Source organism: Lepus europaeus, chromosome 3, assembly GCF_033115175.1.
Source record: "Lepus europaeus isolate LE1 chromosome 3, mLepTim1.pri, whole genome shotgun sequence".
NCBI classification, from domain to species: domain Eukaryota; kingdom Metazoa; phylum Chordata; class Mammalia; order Lagomorpha; family Leporidae; genus Lepus; species Lepus europaeus.
In genome coordinates this window covers 31,963,485-31,991,466 of record NC_084829.1, presented here as the reverse complement: position 1 = coordinate 31,991,466, position 27,982 = coordinate 31,963,485, and the positions used below count along the sequence as shown (strand labels likewise).

At 50.7% G+C, this 27,982-nt stretch overlaps 1 protein-coding gene and 1 long non-coding RNA gene across 3 annotated transcripts; one reads left to right on the top strand and one right to left on the bottom strand.

The window, feature by feature from the left end:
• Window positions 1-258: 258 nt before the first annotated feature.
• MSH5 (mutS homolog 5) lies at window positions 259-26,845 on the bottom strand. 2 transcript variants are annotated; one of them, XM_062187415.1, is made up of 25 exons: window positions 26,802-26,845; window positions 25,749-25,909; window positions 25,436-25,559; window positions 23,886-23,966; window positions 23,680-23,742; window positions 21,451-21,572; window positions 21,156-21,265; window positions 20,879-20,914; window positions 20,254-20,336; window positions 19,486-19,531; window positions 14,510-14,648; window positions 14,340-14,402; window positions 4,865-4,993; window positions 4,495-4,567; window positions 4,216-4,325; window positions 3,926-4,006; window positions 3,605-3,692; window positions 3,199-3,388; window positions 2,968-3,094; window positions 2,100-2,249; window positions 1,694-1,768; window positions 1,364-1,507; window positions 1,035-1,172; window positions 799-872; window positions 259-577 (listed from the first exon to the last, which is right to left on the bottom strand). In XM_062187415.1, exons 2-25 carry the CDS (start codon window positions 25,896-25,898, stop codon window positions 466-468), a joined length of 2,508 nt encoding a protein of 835 aa, XP_062043399.1. In that variant the 5' UTR covers window positions 25,899-25,909; window positions 26,802-26,845; the 3' UTR covers window positions 259-465. The 2 variants fall into 2 exon arrangements, with proteins under 2 accessions (XP_062043399.1, XP_062043401.1); XM_062187417.1 differs by lacking the exons at window positions 14,340-14,402; window positions 14,510-14,648; window positions 20,254-20,336.
• Window positions 3,057-11,222, top strand: LOC133755783 (uncharacterized). Its single transcript, XR_009865483.1, has 3 exons — window positions 3,057-3,232; window positions 10,498-10,548; window positions 10,646-11,222. It is a non-coding gene; the product is annotated as an uncharacterized LOC133755783 (long non-coding RNA).
• Window positions 26,846-27,982: the final 1,137 nt, after the last annotated feature.

Genomic DNA, 27,982 nt, shown 5'->3' with positions numbered 1-27,982 from the left:
TGGCCTCTGGGGCTCCTTCCTGCTGTGCTGTCTGAGGCAGGGGTGAGATTCCCTTGGGACCCTCTAATCTGTGTTTGCTGGGCCTGTCTAAGGGGGCCTGTTCTCGTGAAATCCCCCTGGCCAGAAGCCCAGGGTCTGCCTTCTCCCCAGAGCCTCACTGTATTTTTCACGGCGCAGGGTGGGTCTCTCTGTGGACCCCTGTTCACTGTGGTGGCTGCTCTGTTTCAGTTGACCTAAGGACACAGTGACTTTCTCCAAAACAAACTTTATTCCTAATACAGAATAACTTCTAGGGAAGCAGAGAACTCTGGGTCTGAGGGGGATAAGGAAGCAGCATGGCAGCCCTTGGGTGCTGGGAAGGTGGGGCGGGCAGAGTAAGGCCACCCTGGGGTGCTGGGAAGGTGGGGCGGGCAGAGCAAGGCCACCCTGGGGTGCTGGGAGGTGGGGCGGGCAGAGCAAGGCCGCTCAGAGGATGCTGGCAGCGGCAGGCAGCACTTCCTGACTCATGAAAACATCCAAGTCCAGGCTGGGATCTTCCAAGTCCAGTTTCAGAAACTTATCCACTAACGTCTGGCAGCTGAGGGGGAGAGAGAACGCGGAGCTTTATGGGAGAACGGGCAACGGAGTCCCTGGGCAGAGGGAGCGGCTGTGGCACAGGAAGCCTGGGGCCCTGAAGATCTGGGGACTTCAGGAAGAGAGTGTGGGTCTTTGAAGGCAAAGTGCTGCGGGAGGGGCGGTGCCTGAGTCCCTGTGATGGGGAGAAGATGCCAGAGACAGCAGGCAGGGCCACAGACTCACTTTTTCATTTGGGTCTCCTTTTGCAGCTCCTTGACAGGCGTGATAGGTCTTCCTCTGCGGATCAAGTCGGAGACCTGGGAACAATGAGGAAGGTGGGAGAGGCGGGGGAGGGGGTGTGGAGAGAAGGGGAGACACGAGTTAGAACGTGGCGGGCCCAGACACCCATGCCCCATGAGGAGCAGGGACGATGGAGGGGAGTCCTGAGTGGAGGTGGAGGGGTACTCAGATCTCGGCACCTCCTTGCCACGAGCAACGAGCCTGTCGGGAAGCCCAGCCTGGGCCGCGGTGTGGGAGGCGTGGCTGGCGCTGGCGACACCTTTGCAAACCTGATAGAAGAAGACAAGGTCGTTGCCATCCTCACAGGTCTCCATGGTCTTAAAAGAGAAAGAGGACAGCGTGTCGTCAGTCACCCTGCTCCCTGTCCTAAAACCCTCGACCAGTCCCCGTGGGGAGTGAGCAAAGGGAAGGGACACGGTCCCGTGTTCAGGGAATCCCTGTTCTGGCAGCGGGGCCAATCTCCACCCCCGGGGCAAGCCCTCGGGGCCACGTGGGCTTAAACCCTCACCAAATACTGCACCAGGGGCCCCTGTGGCAGCAGCTGGAGCTGCATGAGGCTCAGAAAGTTGGTGGCTACAAAGATGTGGGGGCACCTGGGTCCCAGCGCCAGCCAGTGTTGCAGCACAGCAGCCAGAAGTGCGAGCCCGTCCACCTGCACAGAGTCCAGGGGTGAGCAGGAGCCCCAGGCCTCCCACACGCCCTCTGCACCTGCCCTGGCCTCTCCCTGGCTCCCACTCTGTTCCTTTTCTGCCCACACAGCCCTCGTTTCTTCCCAGGGCCCAGCCTCGCCCTCATGCTTGGGCACCCCCGTGTTTCCCTCCTTAGCTTCTCCTCTCACCGTGTTGGTTCCCTTTCCGAATTCGTCAATGAGGACCAGAGACCGCTCAGTGGCATTGTTCACTGCTTTCGCCACCTGCTGGGCATGAGGCGGACAAGGGAGAGCTTGGTTGGCCTGCTGGCCTGTGAGTAAGGCTGTTTCTGTTTGTGTCCACCCTCCTGCACTGCGAGTTCCTTCGTGGTGAGGCACACATTTTGTTCATCCTTTCATTGCCACCAATGCCCCGCAGGATGCCAGGGCTCAGCACTGTTGATGCCTTGCCTCCTCCAGTCTCTGACGTGGCTGCGCCCACCCGGGTACAGAGACACACGGAGGAAATGCCTTCCTGTACCAAGCCATTTTCAGGGGTCAAGTTCCTTCCCCAATGTCCCCTCCCCTGACCCCACCTCCTTTTGCTCCCTTTGACCTGGTTGAGGTCGATCATGAAGGTGGAGAGGCCAAGGGAGATGGATTCACAGCTATGAATTCGGGTGAAGATGGCATCCACAGGCCCAATTTCAGCCTCTTCTGCTGGCACAAAGCTGCCCACCAAGGCCATGAATGTGATCAAGCCTACCTGAATAAGAAAGGAGATCGGTGGGGGGTGGGGGGAGCGGTGGTGACAGCAGCGTTAGCATTGTGGCATGGCGGGTTAAGTTGCCACCATCGGAGTGCTGGTTTGGGCCCCGGCTGCTCCACTTCCCATCTAGCTTCTTGCTAATGCACCTAGGAAAGCAGCAGAAACTGGCCAAGGCGCTGGGCCCCTGCCATCCATGTGGCAGACCTGGATGGAGTTCCTGGTTCCTGGCTTCAGCCTGGCTGTTGCGGGCATTTGGGGAGTGAACCAGTCTTTCTGATTCTGCCTTTCAAACAAAAGTTAAAAGAGAGAAGAGACACGGATGGGGCCCGGCAGTGTGGACCGAGGGGAGTGAGGCTGACCCGAGGGCGTAAATAGCAGTTCAAAGACAGACAGTGAAACAGAAGTAGGAAAAGGGGATAGGACACGCAGCTGCCCTCTTCCCCAAATCCTGACCTTAGCGCCTTATATTCACCTTAGACCGGGTAAACAGGGACAGAGGAGTGGACTGAGGCACACTGAGGCACACGTGCCTGTCGGGGTGTGTGTGTGTGTGTGTGAAGGGAATCCAGGCCATGGGAAGGTCCATTAGGGCATGGGCCTTGCTCAGGCACACAGCGAGAAAGTGAGTGGAAAGAGCAGGGCCCCTGGTTGGCTGGCAGGAGGATGGAAAGGTTGGAAATGACGCCAGAGGCCCAGGCTGCAGGACTCCTCCTACCTGCTTGAGGAAAATGCTCTTCCCTGAGGAGTTGGGTCCAGTGATGACCTTGACCCTTTCTTTGTCCCCACCACATTCTACAGAGTTGGGCACGAAGGTTCGGGCACAGAGTTCCATCAGGGGATGTCTGCAGTGGGCAGAGAGACACCTCACATGGCCTACGGGTCCAGACAGATGGACCCCCCAGGAGATGGGGCCCTCATGTCTACACCTCCAGCCCTCTACTCTCACCTGCCATTCTGGATTCGGACCCCATGGAGCAGGGGTGAGTAACGGGGCCTCGAGTAGCCATAGTCCCGGGCAGCACTGGCAAGAGCCAGCAGGACGTCCAAGCGGGAGGCAAGGTCCAACACCCGGCTTAACACAGCAGCTCGCGCTAGCACCTGGCACTGCAGCTGATACATCAGCAGGGTCTCCTGATCTGCTTGGGGTGAGAGCAGAGGCTGGGAGTCAGGAAAGGAAAGGAAAGACAGAGGCCCACAGAGGGAGCTGGGAACAAGTGTACTGATGTGGGCTGAGGCCCCCAGACAGTCAGGGCAGACACGGAGCACGAGTGAGAGCAATGGCGAGCAGGAAGAGGAGGAGCCTGTTGGAAATTCCTCTCAGCTGCCTCCCTGCTCCAGCCTCTGGCTCTCACCCCGGATCTCGCAGTGCAGGTCCCCCAGCAACGTATCCAGCTCCTTGGTTCGGGCGCTACGGTAGTGCAGCTTCTCCTCGGAGAGGAACTGCGGACAAGGGTTCCGAGTGTGCGCCTGGCATCTCTTAGTCCTCCTCTCCTCTCCTGCCTTTCTAACCCCACCCCTGCCCCTCCTCCCTAACCCCTCTCCAGCTGTCTCGGAGCTGGTAAAGCTCCCAAAAGCCACAGAGGAGACATCCCAGTCGGGCACTGCTGATGCAGGGAGGCCTCGCCTCAGCTGCTGGCCCATTTTCCAGCCCCACAGTGGTGGGAGGGTCTTACCATGAAGTCCAGCCCCTCAATCTCAAAGTCACTGGCCTCCACCATGAAAGGCAGGCGGGGAATAGAAAGAAGGAAGCCAATCTGGGGAGAGAAAGAGGAGATAAAGCAGACGGTGAGCCACTGGGCACCTTCTCTCCCTGGAGGAAGCCCAGGGACCCCTCAGGGGCCTCCCTCGGTGCCTACAACCAAAAGGTGCTCATGTTGTTTTTTTCAATCTATCAGGGTGTCCTTCATAAGGCTAATATCTCCTCTAGAAGACTTCTGGGAACCACGCCCCCTCCTGCCCTCACCAGCGGGATGTAGATGACACTGCAGGAAGGAATTCGGGAGTCCAGGTTCTCCAGCTCCTTCCGGGCCACCTCCGTGAGGAAGCTAGGAAGCCCTACCAGCCTTCGTTTTTCTAGGGGGGTAAAGACACACGGATTTCACAAGTCAGGCCCCTGCCCTGACTGCTCTAGTGCCCCCCTCGCCCGCCCGCTGCGGTGACGACCACCTGCCGAGGATGGTGACCTGACAGTGGGTAGCCAGGTGTTCAGACCTGCAGGCCCCGCCACCCGCCCAGTACTCACTCTCATCAATTTCGGGATCTATGTTGGGGAGGACTGTGAAGCGATTTTCAGCAAGACTGCCCTCAAAGTCCACCTGAGGAGGCGAGAAGGCCAGTTTCTCCTTATCCAACGCGGTCTCTCTGTCCTGCCCCTCAGCTCGCCTTGGGCCCCAGCTCTCCCTGCAGCCTCGCTTTAACCCTAAAGCCCCTTCCTTGATGTTCTCCACCGTCCCGTCCCTAAGTCACCCAACTGAGCTCAGCATCTCCCTCGCTGCCTCATCTCCCCACTACAAACCCCAGTCCCTCTCTGTTCGCCAGCCCCATCTGCCTGCCCTGCCCCGCCCCGCCCTGCCCTGCCTCCACAGGTGCTCTGCCTCTTTCCTTCAACTCACCACTTTCCCAATGAGGCTGGCGATATGGTGCAAGTCATCCGAAAATTCTTGGGCAATGTCCCGAAAGAGCTGGATGGACTGGGGCAAGGAGCGGCAGGCATCTCTCAGGCCCAGGGCACTGTACACAGTCTGTAGGAGAAACGCACTGGAGCAGGCAGCCCACACCCAGGCTGGACGGGGCTGAAGGGACAGGAGTGGACTGAGAACAAAGACCAGTAGAGAAAAACAACAAAAACGGAGAGAAGCCTTCAAAGGCAAATAGAAATAGAGAAGAAATCACATCTCCAAGACTCTGTGCCAGGGACTGTGCTAAACACTGCAGCCACAAAGACAACTGAGATACAGGCTATGCCCCAGATGGGCTCACAGAAGACAAGCAGACTTAGAAATAAGGTAGGAGGGGACTGGTGCTGTGGTGGGCACCGCTTCACGTCCCAGCTGCTCCACTTCCAAGCCACTTCCCTGCTGATGTGCATGAGAGAGCAGCTGAAGATGGCCCAAGTGCTTGGGCCCCTGCCATTCACATGGAAGACCCAGATGGAATTCCAGGTTCCTGGCTACAGCCTGGACCCTTGCGGCCATTTGGGGAGTGAACCAGCAGGCAGGAGATGTCTTTCTGGCTCTGTCTCTCACTGTAACTATGCCTTTCAAGTAAATACATAAATCTTTTTTTTTTTTTTTTTTTTTTTTTTTTGACAATCAGAGTGGATAGTGAGAGAGAGACAGAGAGAAAGGTCTTCCTTTTTGCCATTGGTTCACCCTCCAATGGCCGCTGCGGCCGGCGCATCGCGCCAATCCGAAGCCAGGAGCCAGGCGCTTCTCCTGGTCTCCCATGCAGGTGCAGGGCCCAAGGACTTGGGCCATCCTCCACTGCCCTCCCAGGCCATAGCAGACAGCTGGCCTGGAAGAGGGGCAACCGGGACAGAATCCGGCGCCCCAACCGGGACTAGAACCCGGTGTGCCGGCGTTGCAAGGCAGAGGATTAGCCTGTTAAGCCACGGCGCTGGCCTAAATACATAAATCTTAAAAAATCAGGTGGGAGAGGCTTTGATAGATTTGTACAAACTCCCACCAGAGGAGTTGGTGCAGAGGAATAAAAAAGAGAAATAGTTATGAAAGGCAGGGGCAGAGTAATGGAGAGGGAGCAATGATGGCACTGGAGTAAGAGTGGATGACAGGACACGTGGGAGTCACTGAGAGTTAATTCCCTAGGGAGGGGCAGTGCCCTGAGGTGGCCGATGTAACCAGGGAGTGGACTGAAAGCAACGAGACCCAGAACACAGACTAAGTTGTAGAACTGTCTAAAATTACTACTCACCTTCAGAGAATACGCTAGCCTAGGCTGAGAGTATGGGACACCTTTGCAGAGAAAAGGACATGAGTTGGGTCTTGACTGAGGCTATTTCAAAGAAAGGCAGGCATTCTGGGTGAGGGTGAGAGCAGGGGCGAGGGAACCGAGGCAGGAGGAGGGGCGAACTCTTACTGACTGCTTACTCTGGGCCAGATAACTCTGTCCTCTCACGAACCAATGGCAAAAGGAAGACCTTTCTCTCTGTCTCTACTCTGCCTGTCAAAAAAAAAAAAAAAAAAAAAAAAAAAGCCCCAATTTCCAGAAGTGTAACCTGAAGCACAGAGAGCTGACAAAACCCTCAAAGTTTCACAGAGAACACATGGAAGAACTGAGATTTAAACTCAGGTGCCTGGCTTTCCCTACTCTGCTATACGCAGCCAGAGGCCTTCGATGCACAGCCTGGCCTCACTGAAGCACAGGGTAAATGTTAAGAAGCAGTGAGGGCCGGCGCCGTGGCTCAACAGGCTAATCCTCCGCCTAGCGGCACTGGCACCCCAGGTTCTAGTCCCAGTGGGGGCGCCGGATTCTGTCCCAGTTGCCCCTCTTCCAGGCCAGCTCTCTGCTGTGGCCCAGAAGTACAGTGGAGGATGGCCCAAGTGCTTGGGCCCTGCACCCCATGGGAGACCAGGAGAGGCACCTGGCTCCTGCCTTTGGATCAGCAGGTGCACCGACCGCAGCAGACATTGGGGGGTGAACCAACAGCAAAGGAAGACCTTTCTCTCTGTCTCTCTCTCTCACTGTCTACTCTGTCAAAAAAAAAAAAAAAAAAAAAGAAGAAGAAGAAGCAGTGAGGGGCCGGTACTGTGGCATCCGGGAGGGCAGCAGGTGCTAATTCAAGTACTTGGGTCCCAGATTAAGTTCCTGGACGCGGACTGTGTTCCTGGCTCCTAGCTTCAATCTGGCCTAGCTCAGGCTGTCACAGACATTTGAGGGATGAACTAAAGGATGGAAGATCTCTCTCGGTCTGCCTTTCAAATATTTAAAATTAAGTTAACTTTGGGGAGTAAAGGAGCAGATTTCTTTCTGTCTGCCTCTCTGCATTTCAAAAATATGATTAAAAGTCAACCAGGGGCCGGCATTGTGGTGTAGCAGGTAAAGCCACAGCCTGCCATACCAGCATCCCATATGGGCACTGGTTCGAGTCCCAGCTGCTCCACTTCCGATCCAGCTCTCTACCGTGGCCTGGGGAGGCAGTGGAAGATGGCCCAAGTCCTTGGGCTCCAGCACCCACATGGAAAACCCAGAAGAGGCTCCCAGCTCCTGGCTTCAGATCAGCACAGCTCCAGCCATTGTGGCCAATTGGGGAGTGAACCAGCGGATGAAAGACTCTCTCTGCCTCTCCTCCCCTAACTCTGACTTTCAAATAAATCTTTTTTTTTTTAAGTCAACCTATAAGAACTCCCAATAACTAAAGTTTCTGAGCAAAAATAAACAATGATGGCACTGACTGATAACAAAATACAAAAAATATTATGAGATGATTGCTTTATGGTTATGCAGGATATAACATTAGGGGAAGCTGGGTGAAAGGTTAGAACCTTCTGTAAAATTTTTGCAACTCTTCTTTAAGTCTTATGTTGTTACAAAAATTAAAAAGTTGGAGCCGCCACTTGCAGTGCCGGCATCCCATATGGGTGCCGGTTTGAGTCCCGGCTCTCCACTTCCGATCCAGCTCTCTGGCCTGGGAAAGCAATGGAGGATGGCCCACGTGCTTGGGCCCCTGTACCCTCGTGGGAGACCTGGAAGAAGCTCCTAGCTCCTGGCTTCAGATCGGCACAGCTCCAGCTGTTATGGCCATCTGGGGAGTGAACCAGCAGATAGAAGACCTCTCTCTCTCTCTCTGCCTTTCAAATAAATTTTTAAAAAAATAAAGTTAAGGGACTCGCGTTTGTTGCAACAGTCACATGTCAATTGGGATGCCCCCATCCTGTATCAAAGTGCCTAGATTAGTCCTAGCTCCACTTCCAATTCCAGCATCCTGCTATCGCACACCCTGGGAAGAGAAAAATGATGGCTTGAGTGCTTGGCTCTCTGCCACCGAGATGGGAGACCCAGATTGAGTTTCAGGATCCTGGCTCTTACAGATGTCTCTGTTTCTCTCTCTGCCTTTCAAACAAATAAAATGAAAATTTTTAAAAAGCTAAAACAGGAGTAGATGTTTAGACTAGTGATTAAGACATCACTTGGGAGCCCACAATCCCATATTAGAGTGCCTGGATTTGAGTCCTGGCTCCACTCCCAATTCCAGCTTCCTACCAATGTGCACCTCGGGAGGCAGCAGGTGATGGTGCAAGTAGTTAAGTTTCTGCCATCGATGTGGGAGACCTGGATTGGGTTCCCAGCTCTCAGCTTCAGCCCCAGCCCTGTTCCCGTCCTACCCCCGGCTGCTGCAGGCAATTAAGGAGTTCTCTCTGTTGCTATTTTTCCCTCTGTCTCTCTCAAATAAATTTACAAAGTTAAAACAACAGAAGGATATGTCTTTTAAAACTTATTTATTTATTTGAAGGGAGAGGGAGAGAATGAGAGACAGACATAAAGAGTTTTCTTTTTTTGACAGGCAGAGTGGACAGTGAGAGAGAGAGAGAGACAGAGAGAAAGGTCTTCCTTTGCTGTTGGTTCACCCTCCAATGGCCGCCGCAGCTGGCACGCTGCGGCTGGCACACCACACTGATCCGAAGCCAGGAGCCAGGTGCTTCTCCTGGTCTCCCATGGGGTACAGGGTCCAAGCACTTGGGCCATCCTCCACTGCACTCCCAGGCCACAGCAGAGAGCTGGCCTGGAAGAGGGGCAACCGGGACAGAATCCGGCACCCCGACCGGGACTAGAACCTGGGGTGCCGGCGCCGCTAGGCGGAGAATTAGTCTATTGAGCCACGGCGCCGGCCTAAGAGTTTTCATCTACTGGTCCACTCCCCAAATGCCTACAGCAGCCAAGGCTGGGTTGGGGTTGAGGCCAGCAGCTGGGAACTCAGCCCAGTTCTCCCACGTGGGGGGCAGGAATCCAGCTACTTTAGGATCACTGCTGACTCCAGAATCTGCATTAAGAGAAAACTGAAGTTGGAGCGGAAGCAAAGTTTTGAACCCAGGCTCCACTGTGGTACGTGAGCAGGCATCTCAACCAGTTTGCTAAGCCAAACACCAAGGAGAAGAATAAATCTTAAACTTCAGGAAAAAAAAAAAAAAAGGAAAAAGTTGTCTATAAGTGGTAAAAGGAGACTCCGGGATAGAAGTTAGAATTAGTTAAGTATATTTAACTTTGGAACTTTGTAAATATTTTACATAATAATAAAATTAACTTTTTAAAAGCTAAACCAGATGTGGTGGTCGTGGTACAGCAAGTTAAGCTGTCACTTGGCACACCTACATCCCATTCTGGAGTCACAGTTTACTAAGTCCCTACTGTACCACTTCTTTTGTTTTTTAATTTATTTGACAGATAGAGTTAGACAGTGAGAGAGAGAGAGAGAGAGAGAGAGAGAGAGAGAGGTCTTCCTTCCGTTGGTTCACCCCCCAAATGGCCGCCACGGCCAGAGCTATGCCGATCAGAAGCCAGGAGCCAGGTGCTTCCTCCTGGTCTCCCGTGCGGGTGCAGAGCCCAAGCACTTGAGTCATCCTCCACTGCCTTCCCGGGCCACAGCAGAGAGCTAGACTGGAAGAGGAGCAACCGGGACTAGAACCTGGTGCCCATATGGGATGCTGGCGCCTCAGGAGGAGGATTAACCAAGGGAGCCACAGCGCCAGCCCCATACTGTACCACTTCTGACCTAGTCCCCTCCTAATGTATCCTGGGAGGCAGAAGATGGTTCAAGTACTTGGGTCCCTGCCACTCACATGGGAGACTCAGATGGAGTTCTGGGCTCCTGGCTTCTGCCTGGGTCAGCCCTGGCTATTAAAGGCATTTGGGTACTGAACTGATAGATGGAAGGTTTCTCTCTGTGTCTGTCTCTCTTGTACAGCTCTGTCTTTCAAGTAGATGAAAATACATTCCAACAAAGCAATTCCAAAAATATTAAAAATAGAATGCAACAAATGAACATAAATGTATATCCAGGTAGTGATATAGCCACACAAGGAACTATTCGATGTGACTAAAATACAGTGAATGGACTGTCTATCCCTAGTGAGAACAAAAAGAGTTGCTGTGTTCTCCCTAAAAATACCTGACGTGCTTTTCAGTAATCACATAGTTGGTAGTAGTGCTGTTACTGCCTAAATGCTGTGGATGAAGTGTAAAAAAAAAAAAAAAAAGTAAATGAATGATATCCTAATTTTATCATTTCTAGTGTTACTGAGAACTACAGTTTTTAATATGGAAGAAAGGCAATATTGAGCAGGTAAGTAAAAGAAGGGGAAAAAATCCTGTGAATTCGAATTTAAATTGGTGGTATCAGAATCAATGTATCGTGTTTTCTTTCTTTCTTTTTTTTTAAGGAGTCCCTGGCTTGGCGGGGTGGGGAGAGGAAGTCCCTGGATCTGTCCACAGAAAAGACCTGAAAGCAATAAACAAAATACCCTCCAGCGCCCAGACCATAAGGCACTGAAACACCATATCCCTCTAAAAGGTTCCTGGGCTTCTTAGAGAAATATCTGATTCTGGATGAGAACCAGGAGATAGAAATGATGTATCTGGTACACCTCCTCAAACAAGAGAGGAAGCTAATTAAAGTCTACTGGGGTCATGTTTAAAGGACTCAGAAACCAACATAAAGAGGCTCCCATTGGCCAAAGATGGAGTAATTTGAATACTTATAAAGACTAAAAGTGCAACAGACCGAAACACAACTATAAGTCTGTGAGTGTGTAAGCGATACTAAAACAACAGCAAAAACCTCATTGGCTGCCTTGGAGGATGTTAAGGAACTGACTTACTATGTTGATAGCTGGTGAGGGTGAATGAAAAAAAAAAAATCAAGCAATTTTCTGTATTTCCATATGAAGTATGTCACTGGGGAACTAACAGTAGATGAGAGGAAATTTTTTCCTTACAGAAATGTCTGGCCAATAAATGAAGAAGGAATAACAGACCTAGAGTAACATGATCTCTGCAATGCCTAAAGAATGAACAGGCTGGAGTTGGGGTTGTGGCTTAGTGGGTAAAGCTGCCACCTGCAATGCTGGTATCCCAAATGGGTGCTGGTTCATATCCCGGCTCCTCCATTTCTGATGCAGCTCCCTGCTAATGGCCTGGGTACAGCAGCAGAAGACGGCCCAAGTGATTGGGCCCCTGCTACCCACATGGGAGACCTGGAAGAAGCTCCTGGCTCCTGGCTTCGGAGGCACAGCTCAGGCCGGGGCTGCCATCTGGGGAGTGAACCAGCAGATGGAAGACCTCTCTCTCTCTCTCTCTCTCTCAATATCTCTCTCTCTCTCTCTATTTCTTACTTTCTCTCTCTGTAACTCTTTCAAATAAGTAAATCTTAAAAAATATATTAGGCATTATGCTCCCCCACTTATGAAACAATACTGAAAAAATTAGCCTAAACCTAATCATGCTTCTAGATCTAACTACTAATTTATAGAAATTATAGAAGATAGGAAACATATTAAAAACATCAGGGGAATGTAACCAGCAAAATTCAGGCTAAGGACAAAAAAAAAAATTCAGCTTCTTCAATAAATAACTTGCAAGCGGGAAAGACAGAGAGGATGAGAGAGAGAGAGCGCACAAGCACATAGAGAAGGATCCCTTATCTGGGGCAAGTGCTGTGGCATAGTGGATAAAGCCACCACCTGCAGTGCCAGCATCCCATATGGGCGCTGGTTCAAATCCCAGCTGCTCCACTTCTGATCCAACTCTCTAATCTGGCCTGGGAAAGCAGTAGAAGATGGATCAAGTCTTTGGGCCCCTGCACTTGCATAGGAAGCCCAGAAAAAGCTCCTGGTTCCTGGCTTCAGAATGGCCCAGCTCCAGCTGTTGCAGCCATTTGGAGAGTGAACCAGCAGGTGGAAGACACCTCTCTGCCTCTGGTAACTATGCCCTTCAAATAAATAAATAAATCTTTTAAAAACAAAAAGCCAAAGATAACACCCCATCCATTACCATATGTCATTGTATCTGGATCCTAATTAAGTAAATTGTAATAAAGAAAATCTTGACATTTAAGAAATGATTAGAAATTTAAACATCATATATTTGATGATATTAAAGAATTATCTTGGTGCCAGAGTTGTGATTAGCTGGTTCAGCTGCCACCATATGGGTGCCTGCTCATGTCCTGGCTGTGACACTTCCTGCTAATGAGAAAAGCAGCAGAAGATGGCCCAAGTCCTTGGGCTTGTGTACTCATGTGGGAGACCTGGAAGAAGCTCCTGGCTTCAGCTTGGCCCAGCCCTGGCCTTTTAGGGAGTGAACCAGCAGATAGAAGACCTTTCTCTCTCTCTCTCTCTGTAACTTTTCCTTTCAAATAAATAAATCTTAAAAACATATATATAGGCCGGCGCCACGGCTCAATAGGCTAATCCTCCGCCTTATGGCACAGGCACACCGGGTTCTAGTCCCGGTCGGGGCACTGGATTCTGTCCCGGTTGCCCCTCTTCCAGGCCAGCTCTCTGCTGTGGCCTGGGAGTGCAATGGAGGATGGCCCAAGTGCTTGGGCCCTGCACCCCATGGGAGACCAGGAGAAGCACCTGGATCCTGCTTTCGGATCAGCGCGGTGCACTGGCCATGATGGCCATTGGAGGGTGAACCAATGGCAAAGGAAGACCTTTGTCTCTGTCTCTCTCTCTCATTGTCCACTCTGCCTGTCAAAAAAACAAAAACAAAAACATATATATAAAAGAATTTTTAGGTAAGGTAATGGCATTATACTTAGAAATCATTTCCTTTTATAAATCATACTGAAATGTCTATGGATGAAATTATATAATGACTGAGATTTGCTCCAAAATGATTCAAGGACAAATTAGAAGATACAGATGAAACAAGATGGTGGTAGGCATCTGACAGAGCAGTTAAGATGCAGCTTGGGGGGCTGGCACTGTGGCGCAGTGGGTTAATGCCCTGGCCTGAAGCGCCAGCATCCCATATGGCCGCCAGTTCTAGTCCTGGCTGCTCCACTTCCAATCCAACTCTGCTGTGGCCTGGGAAGGCAGTGGAAGATGGCCCAACTCCTTGGGCCCCTGCATCCACATGGGAGACCTGGAAGAGGCTCCTGGCTCCTGGCTTCGGATTGGTGCAGTTCCGGCCATTGTAGCCAATTGGGGAGTGAACCAGCGGATGGAAGACCCCTCTCTCTCTGCCTCTCCTCTCTCTGTGTAACTGACTTTCGAATACATAAATAAATAAATCTTAAAAAAAAAGAAAAAGAAAAAAAAAAAAGATGCAGCTTGGGACACCCACATCCCATATTAAGTGCTCGGGGGAGGGAGGCAGTTTGAGTCCCAGATCTTTCTTTTTTGAAAAAGATTTGTTTATTTGAAAGGCAGTTAGAGAGAGAGAGATATCAAGATCTTTCATCTGCTTGTTTAGTTTCCAAATGGCCACAAGAGCCAGGGCTGGCCAGGAGGAAGCTGAGAGCCTGGAACTCCATTCTGGTCTCCCATGTGGATGGCAGGAGCCCAAACACTTGTGCCATCTCCCACTTCTTTCCCAGGCAGAGTAAAGGGAGCTGAACAGGAAGCATCACCGAGATGCAGACTATGGCTTAAGCTGCTGTGCCACACATTACCCCCTTCCCCCGGCTTCTGACTCTGACCTCCTGTAAATGTGCAACCTCTGGGAGATCAGATGATAGCTCAAGTACTTGGGTCCCTGCCACCCACATGGGAAACCCAGATGGAATTCTGAGCTCCCCGCTTCAGCCTGGCCCAGCCCTGGCTGTTGTGAGCATTTGGGTGAGCACCAGAGTTTATAAGATTTCTATGTCTGTCTCTATCTCTCTTTCAAATAAACAAATAAAAATATTTAGAAAAAGAACAGCATGAATCAAAGTGTTGAAACTGTATGGTGGGTACATGGGGATTGGTTACATTATTCTCTAAATATTTTGACATTTTCCACAAGACAAATTTAAAAAAAAAAGTGGTGGAATAAAGTCAGACAGGGTGATCAGAGCACAGAGGGTCTCTGGAACAGGGGCTGAGGAGCTTAAGTTGGACTTCCGGGATTCAAGAAGGGAATTCTTACCTTGTAGAGAACATGCCAGTCATTGACCTTGGTGTTAGACAACTTCATGCGTTTCAGAATCAGCTAGACAAGGGGACAGCCACTGTTTTTCCCTTTTCTACCCAAAGGCCCCTCAAGAAGCCCACCATCCAGGGTTGGCCCTCAACCTCCTGCCCCCCTCCCAGGCTCACAGGGACATTCTTGATGTGACTCAGCAGCCGGTGCAGCATCTGAGCCATGTCCAGATTCTGAGGCAGCAGAAAAAACTGAATGACATCCAGACGGGAATTGAGTTCCCCCAAGTCCTGAGTTGGACGTGTGAACCACAGCCTAGAAGGGAAAGTTAGGGTGGAGGAACTAGAAATTACATCTTGTCTTGGCCGGCACCGTGGTTTAACAGGCTAATCCTCCGCCTTGCGGCGCCAGCACACCGGGTTCTAGTCCCGGTCAGGGTGCCACATTCTATCCCGGTTGCCCCTCTTTCAGGCCAGCTCTCTGCTATGGCCCGGGAAGGCAGTGGAGGATGGCCCAAGTCCTTGGGCCCTGCACCCGCAAGGGAGACCAAGAGAAGCACCTGGCTCCTGCCTTCGGATCAGCGCGATGCGCCGGCCATAGTGGCCATTGGAGGGTGAACCAACGGCAAAAAGGAAGACCTTTCTCTCTGTCTCTCTCTATCCACTCTGCCTGTCCAAAAAAAAAAAAAAAAAAAAATCTTGTCTCATTATTGTCTTGGTCTTAATTTGCCAAAATACACGTCTGGAGGTCCCTGGGGGTTGCGGCAATATGTATCAGTGACATATGATGTACTGGCAAGTGTGGTGTCCTGTCCGCCCAGGTGTATACAGGTAACTACTGAAGAGCACTGGATGTGAGCACAACTGTGTCTGTAGATCATGGTTTTGATAAGACCATATGTCATTCCATGTGGATATACTGACGGATTATCAATATTTTAGAGGGAGAGCAGTGTGTTGAGGTATTTGTGTGCCAACACTGCAGCTTGCTCTGTACTAAGTGGGCAAGGGTGAGTCATTATGAGTTTGCATATCTGTACTTAGCAGAGAAGGTGTCCCGGGTAATAGACAAATATTCGTCTTTTCACATTCTTCCTGTGAAAGTATACAGCTGTGCCACATGGCATGATAAGCCTCCAATTCATAATGGCCATCTCTACAGAGAAAGAAGTATTAGGAAGGGACCGTAAGGAGCATCAACAACGTCTTATTCTTAAATTGGCTGGTAAACATACAGAGGTTTATATTATCACCTTTTGGAGTGTTAAAAGTATTTTGTAAGAAATTAAATTAGTATACAGGCATAAATGTCTCATCTATGTTTGTCTAATTCTAGGTGGCCCTTCCTCCCTATATTTATGAATAATGTGAGACTGCAAAGATCTGAGCCCATAGATTGTTTTCTACATTAAAACAATCTACCAAGCATTCCATTTTACACAAGAGTCAATGTGTAAATGGGGTCAGCGCTGTGGCACAGCAGGTTAAAGTCACAGCCAGCAGCGCCAGCATACCTATGGGTGCCAGTTACAGTCCTGGCTACTCCACTTCTGATCCAGCTCCTTGCTAATGCACCTGGGAAAGCAGCAGAGGAGGGCCCAAGTCCTTAGGTCCCTGCACCCACATGGGAGACCAGGAAGAAGTTCCCGGCTCCTGGCTTCAAATCTGCTCAGCTCCAGCCGTTGTGGCCATTTTGGGAGTGAACCAGTGGATAGAAGACCTCTCTTTTTTTATTTATTATTTTTTGTTTTTTGACAGGCAGAGTGGACAGTGAGAGAGAGACAGGTCTTCCTTTGCCGTTGGTTCACCCTCCAATGGCCGCCATGGCTGGCGCGCTGCGGCCAGCGTGCTGCGGCCGGCGCACCACACTGATCCAAAGGCAGGAGCCAGGTGCTTCTCCTGGTCTCCCATGGGGTGCAGGGCCCAAGCACTTGGGCCATCCTCCACTGCACTCCCTGGCCACAGCAGAGAGCTGGCCTGGAAGAGGGGCAACTGGGACAGAATCCGGTGCCCCGACCGGGACTAGAACCCGGTGTGCTGGCGCAGCAAGGCGGAGGATTAGCCTATTGAGCTGCGGCGCCAGCCTATAAATTTAAGCAATGTAAGCACTTCTACGTAGAATGCAGGCCTCTTAAATGTTTTTTTGTTTGTTTGTTTGTTTGTTTTTTTGGAGGCAGGCAGAGTGGATAGTGAGAGAGACAGAGAGAAAGGTCTTCCTTTTTCCGTTGGTTCACCCCTCAATGGCTGCTGCGGCCGGCGCACCGCGCTGATCCGAAGCCAGGAGCCAGGTGCTTCTCCTGGTCTCCCATTCTCTGTCTTTACCTCTCTGTAACTCTGTCTTTCAAATAAATAAAATAGATCCTTGGGGAAAAAGAGAGTCAATATGTAGAGATGCTAGGGGCCTGATGGTGTGTATATCACATTGTAGTCTCTGGCCAGTTACTTTGGGTTATAATACCCCAGATCAGAATGAAGTTGGGGGGGGGGGAGGGCTGGCACTGTGGTGTAGTGGGAAAAGCCGCTGCCTGCAGTACTGGCATCCCATATGGGCACCGGTTCGAGTCCAGCTCTCTGTTATGGCCTGGGAAGGCAGTAGAGGATGGCCCAAGACCTTGGGCCCTTGCACCTGTATGGGAGACCTGGAAGAAGCTCCTGGCTCCTGGCTTTGGATCAGTGCAGCTCCAGCCTTACGGCCAACTGGGGAGTGAACCAGCAGATGAAAGACCTCTTTCTCTTTCTCTCTCTGCCTCTCCTGCTCTCTCTGTGTAACTCTTTCAAGTAAATAAATAAATCTTTAAAAAAAAAAAAAAAAAGAAAGAAAGAAAGGATGAAGTAGAGGACCCGGCTGGATTCAAGGGTGGGTTTTGGGAATCTCTGTTCCACTCCTTGACCACAGAAGGCTCCAGACACAGCAGTGGATTGACAACTGTGACTATGTATGTCCACTCTGGAGGGAAATGAGCATTTCTAAGCCGACTTTCTTATAAAACACCTGGGAATCTGACTCACCAGACTCTGCTACTGCCAGGAGAGACCGTGAATGACTCAAACTCGCTAATTTTACAGCTGAGGAAATGAAGCCCTCACAAGATAAGCAACTTGTCCTAAGTCATACTGCTACTGAGAAGTGTAGCTGGGTCCCAGCACTCAGGTCTCCAGCCAGCTAGGACAGAGCTCTTTAGAGAATATTGTGACATTCCGTCACCTTCTTCGTGCCCTGTCCTGCTTTAGGCCAGCTGGGTCCTCAGATCATCATTGAGGTTATGATTCTATGCCCTGCAGATCCCAGCTGGGGCATCCGCACTCCTCCCCACCTCTAACCCAGTTTTCAATTGCCTCGTTGAGACTAGAAACCTGCACACCGGATGCACTGAACAACCAGGTAGTTAAATTACTCTGCTGATTACCTGAAGAGGTCCTCAGAGACTGTCCCAAATTAACCCCTAGAAGATAGACACTGCAGAGCAGGTGAGGTGGGGAGATGACTGTGCATCTGTAGGCCTGCGAAAGCTTCCATTTTGAATTTCAGAGATGACATCACTGGTATGCTTGCATTCATATACTGTGTTCACTCACTCGAGCGCTTCAGTGTACAAGGCCATGTGACAGGCACTGGTATAGCAGCAATGGTCATGGGACAGAGTTCACTCTGTACGAGCAAACAGATTCACTCACTGCTGATTCTAACCTGATGTGGCAGTGCAACCAGAGAAACATAACCGAGCACTATGTGAGCACTAGGAAGGTGCAGGTCAATCTCCTCACAGGTATCTGTGAAAGAGTCACCAAAAAGACGACAGTTGGTTTACACCTCGAAAATCTAAGATTCTGACAGGTAGAGCACGGGGAAGGCTTTCCAGAAGGCACAGCATAAGCACAGGCGTGATGTGTTTCCATAGCGGCCAAGTGGCCCTAAAGACTACAATATGGAGTAGACCCAGCTGGAAAGGACTTGGGAAAAATCTGGAAAGGTGAGCCTAGAAATTACAACTGAGGTGAATGGGGGGGGGCCCTCAACATTCACCCTACAGGTATGGACAAGCCTCCTATTATTTTGTGTCTACCTAAGGTTTCCAAAAAGTGGAATGACATATTCAGACCTCTGAATACAAGTTACAGCAATGAAGGATAGATTGAGAAAAGGAGATCAGAAGCAAAGAGGCTGATTTAGAGGTGAATGCAACGTTCCAGGTTAGAAATGATAACAGCTGTGGGGCCAGTGTGGTGGCGCAGTAGGCCAAACCACCTCCTGTGACACAGGCATACATATGAGCGCCACTTCGGATCCAGCTCCCTGCTATTGGACCCAGGAAGACAGTGGCAGATGGCCTGAGTGCTTGGGTTCCTGCACCTACGGGGGGGACCCAGAAGGAGTACAGGCTCCTGTTTTCGGCCTAGCACAGCCCAGGCTGTTGTGGCCATTTGGAGAGTGAATCACCAGATGGACGATCTCTCTCTCACTTTTCCCTCTCTAACTTTGCCATTCAAATAACTACATTTCTCTTTAAAAAGAAAGGAAATGATGATAGCTAGAATTAGAGCAGTGAAAAGAGGGAGCTGGGGATGGCTGGGAGGACGGAACACATCGGCAGTGTGAAGAACTGGACGTGGGGCATGAAGGAGAAGCATCAGTCCAAGGTTCATAGCTCGGAAAGCTGTTCTGGCAACAGTGCCATCACAGGGGAGGGCCTGCAGGAAGAGGAGCAGTCTAATGAGCACCAGTTGGGAAGCTCTGAGTTGGAGCTGCCTGTGGAAATGGTGGGCATCGGTTACATACAATTAGCATTGCACATAATGGGGTTTGGAGCCAGACACATTGAAGGGTCATCAGAGATGTTAAAGATACTGTCATTAAATACATTATCATGTTATACTAGTAGTTTATGCGTCCTGCTGCTTATATGTGTGCAAGCCTGTGTATCTTGAGTGGATAAAAGTGTATCCGTGCTGACAACACAAAATGAGAATAATACCAGCCTCCACACGGGGTGAGTAAAGGGATTAAACCTATTCAGCCAGTGCTTGGTAAAGGGCAGTTGGTTTAGCTCTCCTGGGGGGCGGTGAGAGTCTGTGTACTGCTCTTGGTGGGTGACAGCATGTAGTGTGACGGGGACTCATGCAGCAGTGTGTGGCACTGCGGGAGACCCACTCACCTGAGCAGCTTCTCTCCCCACTTGCAGCGGCATCTGTTGAGGATTCCTGTGGTGGGCGAGGGCAGGGCATGAGCTTGTTAGAAGGCAGGGCAGGGAACAGAACGTGTGTGTCTAAGCTGAGACATCCAGGTCAGAGGTGCGAGCTGGCCTGGGGGGCAGGGCTGGAATCTGGAGCAGACACAGGACACAAAAGCAGTCCAAGCTGGCTCCTGGCCACAAAATCTGAGTCAGGATTGCTATACAGGGAGACAAGCACAGAAACATTCAGCCAGAAAAATAGGCAAATCAGGCCTGGTGAAGACTCACAAAGAGCCCAGCACATGTGCATACAAATGAGACACTGTCTCGGAGACATGCATAGGGAACGTGGATACTTGAAGCAACGCTCCGAAAACATCCTAAAGCCAGAGACAACCAATAGACTATGCAAATCAAAGACAGGCAATTACAGCTATAACTCTCCTCTATACCCAAGGCCTCCCAAAGTCCCTCACAGGTGCCAAGCAGAAACATTCATACAAACCCAGGGAATGAACACAGAACCAGTAAAGTAAGAGCTGAAAATGCCAGCGACACTGTACAGTTACAAGGCATGGGGGAAACACACAAGATCAGAGGGGAACAAAGTGGGTAAGGAAGCCGAATCAGGGTGGAAGAGGCATCTGGCAATAAGAGTAAGTGAGAGTACAGGGGCTGGGACACGTCTTTGGAGCCAATGCTTTACCGGCAGGCTGGTGCAGTGGGAGACGAGGCACGGGGCACACCTACCGAAGAGGCTGAGCCCCTCCTTCAGGCCACTGGCCACTTTGTACACCGAGGGATGAGACTCACTCTTAAAAATCTGTAGAACGCTGTCAGGGAGAAATGAAGGCGTCTGGGGCAACTTGGGTTTTTGACGGGAATGAGAACTGGGGACTAAGAAATGGAAGGGGGACTAGGGACATCCCCCTGAGACCGAGTCTGAGGTAAGTCACGGCGTCCTTCATCTTCTGTGACTCGGTTTCCCTTTAGAGCAGGGGTGGGGAGCCTTTGTTCTGGGTATTTACAACATCATTCACAGGCCATACAAAATGATTGACTTAAAATTAGCCTGCTGCAGATTTATTGAATTTCGAGTCCCGCCTGCAGTTGCCTCCACAGGGCCAGCCAGACCCAGTGATTTCGCCGGCCTTCTACGGCCCGCAGGCCGGACGTTCCCCACCCCTGCCAAATCACAGCAATACTTTGGTGCTTTTTTTACCCTCTTTCATTCGCCCTCCGCTTCCTTTTCCTTCAGGGAGAGAGATGTTAATAGCCCAGGATTAGGGAAACTAGAACCTCATTAGGATTATTAGAGCATTAAACTTAATCCTTCTCCCGCCCCAGAGCCCGCAGTCTGATTCCACCTTCTTACCTGTAAGTGTCTTGATCTATGCTTACCAGATGGGTCCTGGGGACAGAACACAAGCAGAAAGGACCACGGCTGGGGTATGGGAGGTCTGAGTTCATTCCAAAGCTCCACCCACCTTCCCACCCCTCTCAGAATATCCTCCAGAGCCTCACATTCCCTGGGTTCTCCCGTGTATCCCAGAGCACTTTACCCTCTGGGTTACTTGCCTGCACACACCCATTCCACCTTACTTTCCAGGCCTCCCACCTTACTTTGGTTAAGGTTAGGCTGAGTCACCTACAACACAAATTTCTTAAATGCCAGGATGGGGACATTGACATTATGGTCTTCCAGTTCAACCCCGATTCTTCTTCGGCTCAGGAATTTGAGCAGCCCTCCAAGTGCTCGAACCTGGGAAGCAAAATCACCAATGCAGTGGGGAGAAATTCTAATGTCTCAGAGGCTGGACAACACCAGGGAAAACTAGTATTTCCCAGGGCTAGGCCCATACCTTCCAGAACTCAACTCCAGGAATGGGGTGCTATGCCTTTCTCCAGCATACTGCATCCCAGCCCATCCCCCAGGACCCAGCTCACCAAGAGGAGGCAATCAAAGGGAATAATGGAGGAGAGGAAGAGGATTTTCTCAGTGGCAGTCATGGAGTCCGGCATGAAAGAGTAGTTTCCACAAAGGAGGCGTTGTTTGCTTATCTCTAAACCTATTTTGCAGACACAGCAGGAGAGAAAGGTCTTATAGCAAATTCTTTTTCACCCGTTTTAAGAATGAAACAAATAGGGGCCAGTGTTGTGGCATAGCCGGTTAGGCCTCCACCTGTGACACCAGCATTCCACACAGGCACCAGTTTGTATCCCAGCTGCTTCTCTTCTGACCCCGCTCTCTATTGATGGCCTGGGAAAGCAGTGGAAGATGGCCCACGTGCCAGGTCTCATGGGAGACCTGGAAGAAGCTCCAGGCTCCCAGCCTCAGCCTGGCCCAGCCCTGGCCATCATGGCCATTTGGGGAGTGAACCAGTGGATGGAAGATCTCTGTCTCTCCTCCTCTCTCTGAAAATCTGCCTTTCAAATAAATAAAAAATAAATCTTAAAAAAGAATGAGACAAATAAAAGAAAGATTTTGTGATTTCCCTAAGCTCACATGAACAGTTAATGAAAAGCTGAAGCAAGAACCAAAATTTCAGACCCTTAGTCTAATTCTTTTTATTCTATATATAATGTAAAGATATTTGGATGAAAGTACAACCTGAGAAAAAGAAATGGCTCAGGAAAGCAAGATATGTGTCTGGAATATAGGATCTTTGGTCATAAAGAGTATATTGGCTGGCGCCGCAGCTCAATAGGCTAATCCTCTGCCTGCGGCGCCAGCACACCGGGTTCTAGTCCTGGTCGGGGCGCCAGATTCTGTCCCGGTTGCCCCTCTTCCAGGCCAGCTCTCTGCTGTGGCCCGGGAGTGCAGTGGAGGATGGCCCAAGTGCTTGGGCCCTGCACCCCATGGGAGACCAGGAGAAGCACCTGGCTCCTGCCTTCGGATCAGCGCGGCGGTGCAAACGCACCAGCCACAGCGGCCATTGGAGGGTGAACCAACGGCAAAGGAAGACCTTTCTCTCTGTCTCTCTCTCTCTCTCACTGTCCACTCTGCCTGTCAAAAAAAAAAAAAAAGAGTATATTAACAGAGGAACTAATAACACTAACACTCTAACATCTAATTAGGATAGAACATCATTACTTGTCCTTTTTAGAAACCTGGGAAGGTTACAGAAGTATCTTATTGATCATTAGGGTCATTAAAGCAGTCGGTACCTGTTTTTTTTTTTTAATTAGAATCTTTTAAAGATTTATTTATTTATTTGAAAGGCAGAGTTACTGAGAGGGAGAGACAGAGAGAGCAATTTTCCATCCACTGGTTCATACCCCAAAAGCCTGCACTGGCCAGGGCTGGGCCAGGCTGAAGCCAGGAACCAGGAGCTTCATCCAGGTATCATACATGGGTGCAGGGACCAAGCACTTGGACCATCTGCTGCTGCTTTCCTAGGCATATTAGCAGGGAGCTAGTTCCAGAGTGGAGGAGCCCGGACTCAACAGACACCTATATGGGATGTCAGAGTAGCACCACAGAGCCGGCCTCAACCTTTACAAAAAAAAAGCAATAAATGCATTTGGCTTCAAAGGAAAATTTTCACTGTCAATACTCTTCCAGAGGTGGGTGTTTGGCCCAGCAGTTAAGACACCATTTGCATGAACTGCATTCCATACCAGTGTGCCCAGGTTTGAGTCTCGGCTCCACTTCCAATTTCAGCTTCCTAATGCACACCTTGGGAGGAGGCAGCAGATGATGACTCAAGTACTTGGGGGCCCTGTCACTCACATAGGAGATCCCAATTAATTTCCAGGTTGCTGTGTCTGGCCTGATCTATTCTAGGCAGTTGTAGACACCTGGGAAGTAAAACAATGGATAGAAGATCTCTCTCTCTCTCTCTCTCTCTCTCTCTCTCTGCCTTTCAAATAAAAATTTAAAAAGACAGTTTTCATCCTTTAAAAAAAATTCCAAAATTGTCTCCATTCCCTCTTCTCAGGGGAGGCCTTCATTCCTAAGACATGCCTAAGTGGAGGCTTTGAACTAAGTTGCAGATTACTAAAGGTACGCGAGCAGGAGAGATCTTGGGGAGACTAGTCACGGGACAGAGAAAGCACAAGTGTTTTGGACGAAATAAGGCTGAGGGGGGGGGGATCTCCAAGGATGCGGTGGAGTTAGGAGGAAGGTTCGGGACACTGAGATGGAGGACTGGCAAAGCAGAAAGAAGGAGATACCAAAATCCACACTTGGTAAATACACGATTTCAGGTCTCCTTGGCTCTCTGTGCTCCTGGGAGGCTGTGGGAAAGGAAGACAAGGGCCATCACCGCCTATCTCAGTCCTGCTTCTGTCCCAGCCTCCCCCTCCCCGAGCTGCAGCCTGCAGGAATATTCTACACCTCAGTCCTTCCCCATTCCCCCTCTGCCTCACCAAGTGCTTACCAAGCTTCCCCAGAAACTGAGTCATAGCCTCATCCTGTTTGGCACTTGTGACAACAGACCGTGGACTGACTTCATCCAGAACTTGGAAGGAAAGAAAAGAAATGAGTTAAAGGATTTTTATCCTTTGACCAAGCAGAAACCAATAGCTTTTCCCCTGTGCTGATCAAGAGGAAATCTATAGCTTTTCCCTTGTACTCAGATGTCACCCAAAAAAAATTTATTCCCTTCTTCTAATAGTAGGGAGTGTTCCATACATGAGAAGCAGTGGTAGAAGCCACTTTCAGAAAAGTACTAAGACTGGCAGGATGCTGGGAGGAAACAGAGGTGTCCTGGAGAGTCTCACTAGACATAACCCCAGCAGGTAGATATGACTGATTGGCCCGATTATACCTACAGCATCTGATTAATTGTAAATACCTAAAAAACATTTGTTGATAACAACTGAATCCCTAAAAACATCACAGGGAACCTCTTGGAGTCAACTATAAAAGATTCAATCAAGGGGCTGGCATTATGGTGCAGCGGTAAAGCCGCCGCCTGCTATACCAGCATCCCATATGCATGCTGGTTTGTGTCCCAGCTCCACTCCCATCTAGCTCCCTGTTAATGGTCTGGGAAAAACAACAGAAGATGGCCCAAATGCTTGGGCCCCTGCCACTCACATGGGAGACCTGGAGGAAGCACCTGTCCTGAGCCTCGCCCAGCCCTGGCCATTGCAGCCACCTGGGGAGTGAACCAGCGGATGGAAGAACTGTCTGGCTCACCCTCTCCTCTGTAACTGACTTTCAAGTACATAAATAAAAATAGATTCAGGAGGCAGTGCTATGGTATAGTAGGCTGGGCCTCCACCTGTGGTACTGGCATCCCATATGGGTGCCACTTTGTGCCCCAGCTGCTCCTCTTCTAATCCAGCTCCCTGCTGATGGCCTGGGAAAGTAGTGGAAGATGGCCCAAGTGCTTGGGCCTTGCATCCATGTGGAAGACTTAGAAGAAGCTCCTGGGTCCTGGTTTGGGATCGGCCCAACTCCAGCCATTGCAGCCATTTGGGGAGTGAATCAGTGGATGGAAGAACTTTCTTTCTGTCTTTCCTTCTCTCTGTCTGTAACTCTGATTCAAATAAATAAAATCCTTTTAAGATTTATTTTATTTATTTGAAAGAGTTAGAGAAAGAGGTAGAGACACAGAGAGAGAGGTCTTCCATCCACTGGATCACTCCCCAAATGACCGGAACAGCCAGAGCTGAGCTGATCTGAAGCCAGGAGCTTCTTCCGGGTCTCCCATGTGGGTACAAGGGCGCAAGGACTTGAGCCATCTTCCACTACTTTCCCAGGAGATAGCAGAGAGCTGGGTCAGAAGAGGAGCAGCCAGGACTCAAACCAGAGCCCATATGGGATGCCGGCGCTGCAGGCTGGGGCTTTTAACCCATTGCACCACAGTGCAGGCCCCAATAAACAAAATCTTCTAAAAAATATTCACTTCAGTAAGGTAAGGGCATATGAGTGAAGCACACATTCCAGTCCCAGAGAATAGAGAAATGATTCTGTCCCCACCTCTCTGCAGCAGCTTGAGGCTCTCATGGTCTGGGGCATCGGGCATGAAGTGGATAGTGGAGTCACTGGTGTCATAGTAGGCAATGCCCAAGTGTCCTGCATTCCACAGCACACACAGATGGATCTGTCCCGTGAGGAAGAAAGGAACCGATATGTGAGGCACTCATAAGTGCAGGGCATGCCTTAATCATTTTATCACATCTCCTGGTGGGGGGTGAGGGAGATGGTAAGTGACTTGCCCAGCTGTTCTCAATACCCCTTTATTTTAACACTGACTCCCATCAACTCCCTCCCTCCTGCTCCCCGCAGGCACCTCAGCCAGTTCCTCCTCCTCATCTTCCTCCTCGCCCTCCACCTCCTGGAGGCCTGGCACTGGGACAGCAGGGCTGGGGAAGCTTGCCGACGATGCCCCCAGTCCTGGTCCTTGAGGCGTCCTGCCTGGGATCACTCCTGTGGACGCCATGGGCTTGTAGGCTGTGGGGATGCAGAAAGCAAAGGCGAAGGTGGGTCACAAGCCCATGTCACCCACCAGAAATGCAGACCCGCTCGGAACCTGTGAAAGAGGGTGCAGGGCTGAGGGGTGTGGAGAGCCATGGTGCCAGCTACAGGGCATTTTCAGGGAGCGGTTTCTCAAGTATTTCTTTTTAAATGTTAAGAAAGAAAATGCCAGCATCCCACGTGGCTGCCGGCTGAGGCTGAGTCTGAGTCTCGCTGCTCCACTTCCGATCCAGCTCTCTGCTGTGGCCTGGGAAAGCAGAAGATGGCCCAAGAGCTTGGGCCCCTGCACCCACGTGGGAGACCCAGAGGAAGCTCCTGGCTCCTGGCTTCCGATAGGCACTGCTCCAGCCGTTGTGGCCAGTTGGGGAGTGAGCCAGACCTCCCCCCCTCTCTCTGACTCTCAAAAAAAAAAAAAAATCTTAACAAAAAGGGGGGAGGGAGGAAGAGTTCTTGAGTGCTGGTTCACTCCCCAAATGCCCACAACAGGCAGGGCTAGGCCAAGCTGAAGCCAGGAGCTTGGACTCCATCCAGGTCTCTCAAGTGGGTGAAAGGAACCCCACACTTGGACCTCGGATTGAGAGTGGAGTAGCCGGGCCAGAGCCCAAACCCCAGTGTGGGAGGGCGTCCTGGGCACAACCGCCACCCCTTCAAATATTTCTGTACAGGGGCAAACTCCTGCGCCCCACCCTCACTTCTGTCAGTGGAGGTGGAACTTCGGAGGGCGGAGGGAGGGTCCTGTGGGCCGAGCTGTGCACGTCTCCTCGCTCTCTCCGCCAACCACGCCCTGGGATCGCAGCCTCAAACTCTTGACTTTTCCTCCCCCGCCACTAGTCGGCAAGTCGCGGCGCGTTCCCGCCTTTTCCGTCACCTGAGTCAGGACGACAGGCCAGCAGCCAACCGCCACGAGCCTGAGGGAGGAGCGCACGGGCAAAACCGGGGATGCGCGCGCACACGTCCCGCCCGCCGAGCCGCTATTGGTTACAGGATTTCCGATCCCTCCTAGAGAATCCAATAGAGAGAGAGGAAGGAGTACCGCGTGGCCGAGTCTGGGCGCTGATTGGCCTATATGCATTCTGGGCGGTGCCCGAATATTCAAACTTCCCGCCCTCTGCCGTTGCTTAGCAGCCGGGCACCAGCCCTGGGTGTTTCTGGTCTTTGAGGAGCGAGGGGCGGAGCCGCCCGGAAACTCGGTAGCGGAGCTGGACGCTGGGCTCCGGAAGGGGTCTGGGGGCGCGATGAAGACGAGGAAGAGCAGGCTGACCTTAAAGGGCCAGGGCACCTTTTTTTTTTTTCTTGCGGGAAGTGGAGATAAAACATTAATTCAACCTGTGCCAACGATAACTCTAAGTTAATATTTGGAATCTCTGAATTAATATTTATAAAGCGCTTGGAACAGTGCCTAGCAACCAAGTAAGAGCTTCGTGAGTGTTTAAACAAGTGGTAATAAGGACTCCTATCTCAGCTCTACTCTGCCGGTTTCCTGCGTGCAGAGGTATGAGCACCTCAATAAGGACACTACAAAGGCCTAATTTGTTCTTTCAGGACCCCAAGAAGAGGTGGAGACATTCGAAATATACCGAATTTGGAAAAACAAGTAGATCTGATAAGAACACCTTCACTCCTACACACACTGCAAACACACACCCCTAAGGACAGAAGACAGTGGTTCATTCGTTCAACTATTTATTTAGTGCCTATTCTGGACTAAAAGTGATAAACTAAGAAGTCCCTGCTCCATGAAGCTTATTTTTTAGTGTTCGGGGTTGAGCAAAGGAGGGAGGAGGTGTGAAGAAGGAAGATATATACTTTTTTAAAAATCCCTTAAATACATCTTCCTCCTGGGTTTTGTTCTTGGTGCCCTGAGGAGATGCCACTCGAGAGGTTAGAAAGATGATAAGGGTGAGAAGACCTGGCTGTGCTGACCAGTGATCTCAAAATCCTCTCCAGCAAGATAAGTGGAGGAGCAGAGTTAAAGGGCTGGGTTAATGGTTACCACTGGCAAATTGTTGAGCAATGGAACTATGGAAACCTGGGGGAGGCTGGTGACAG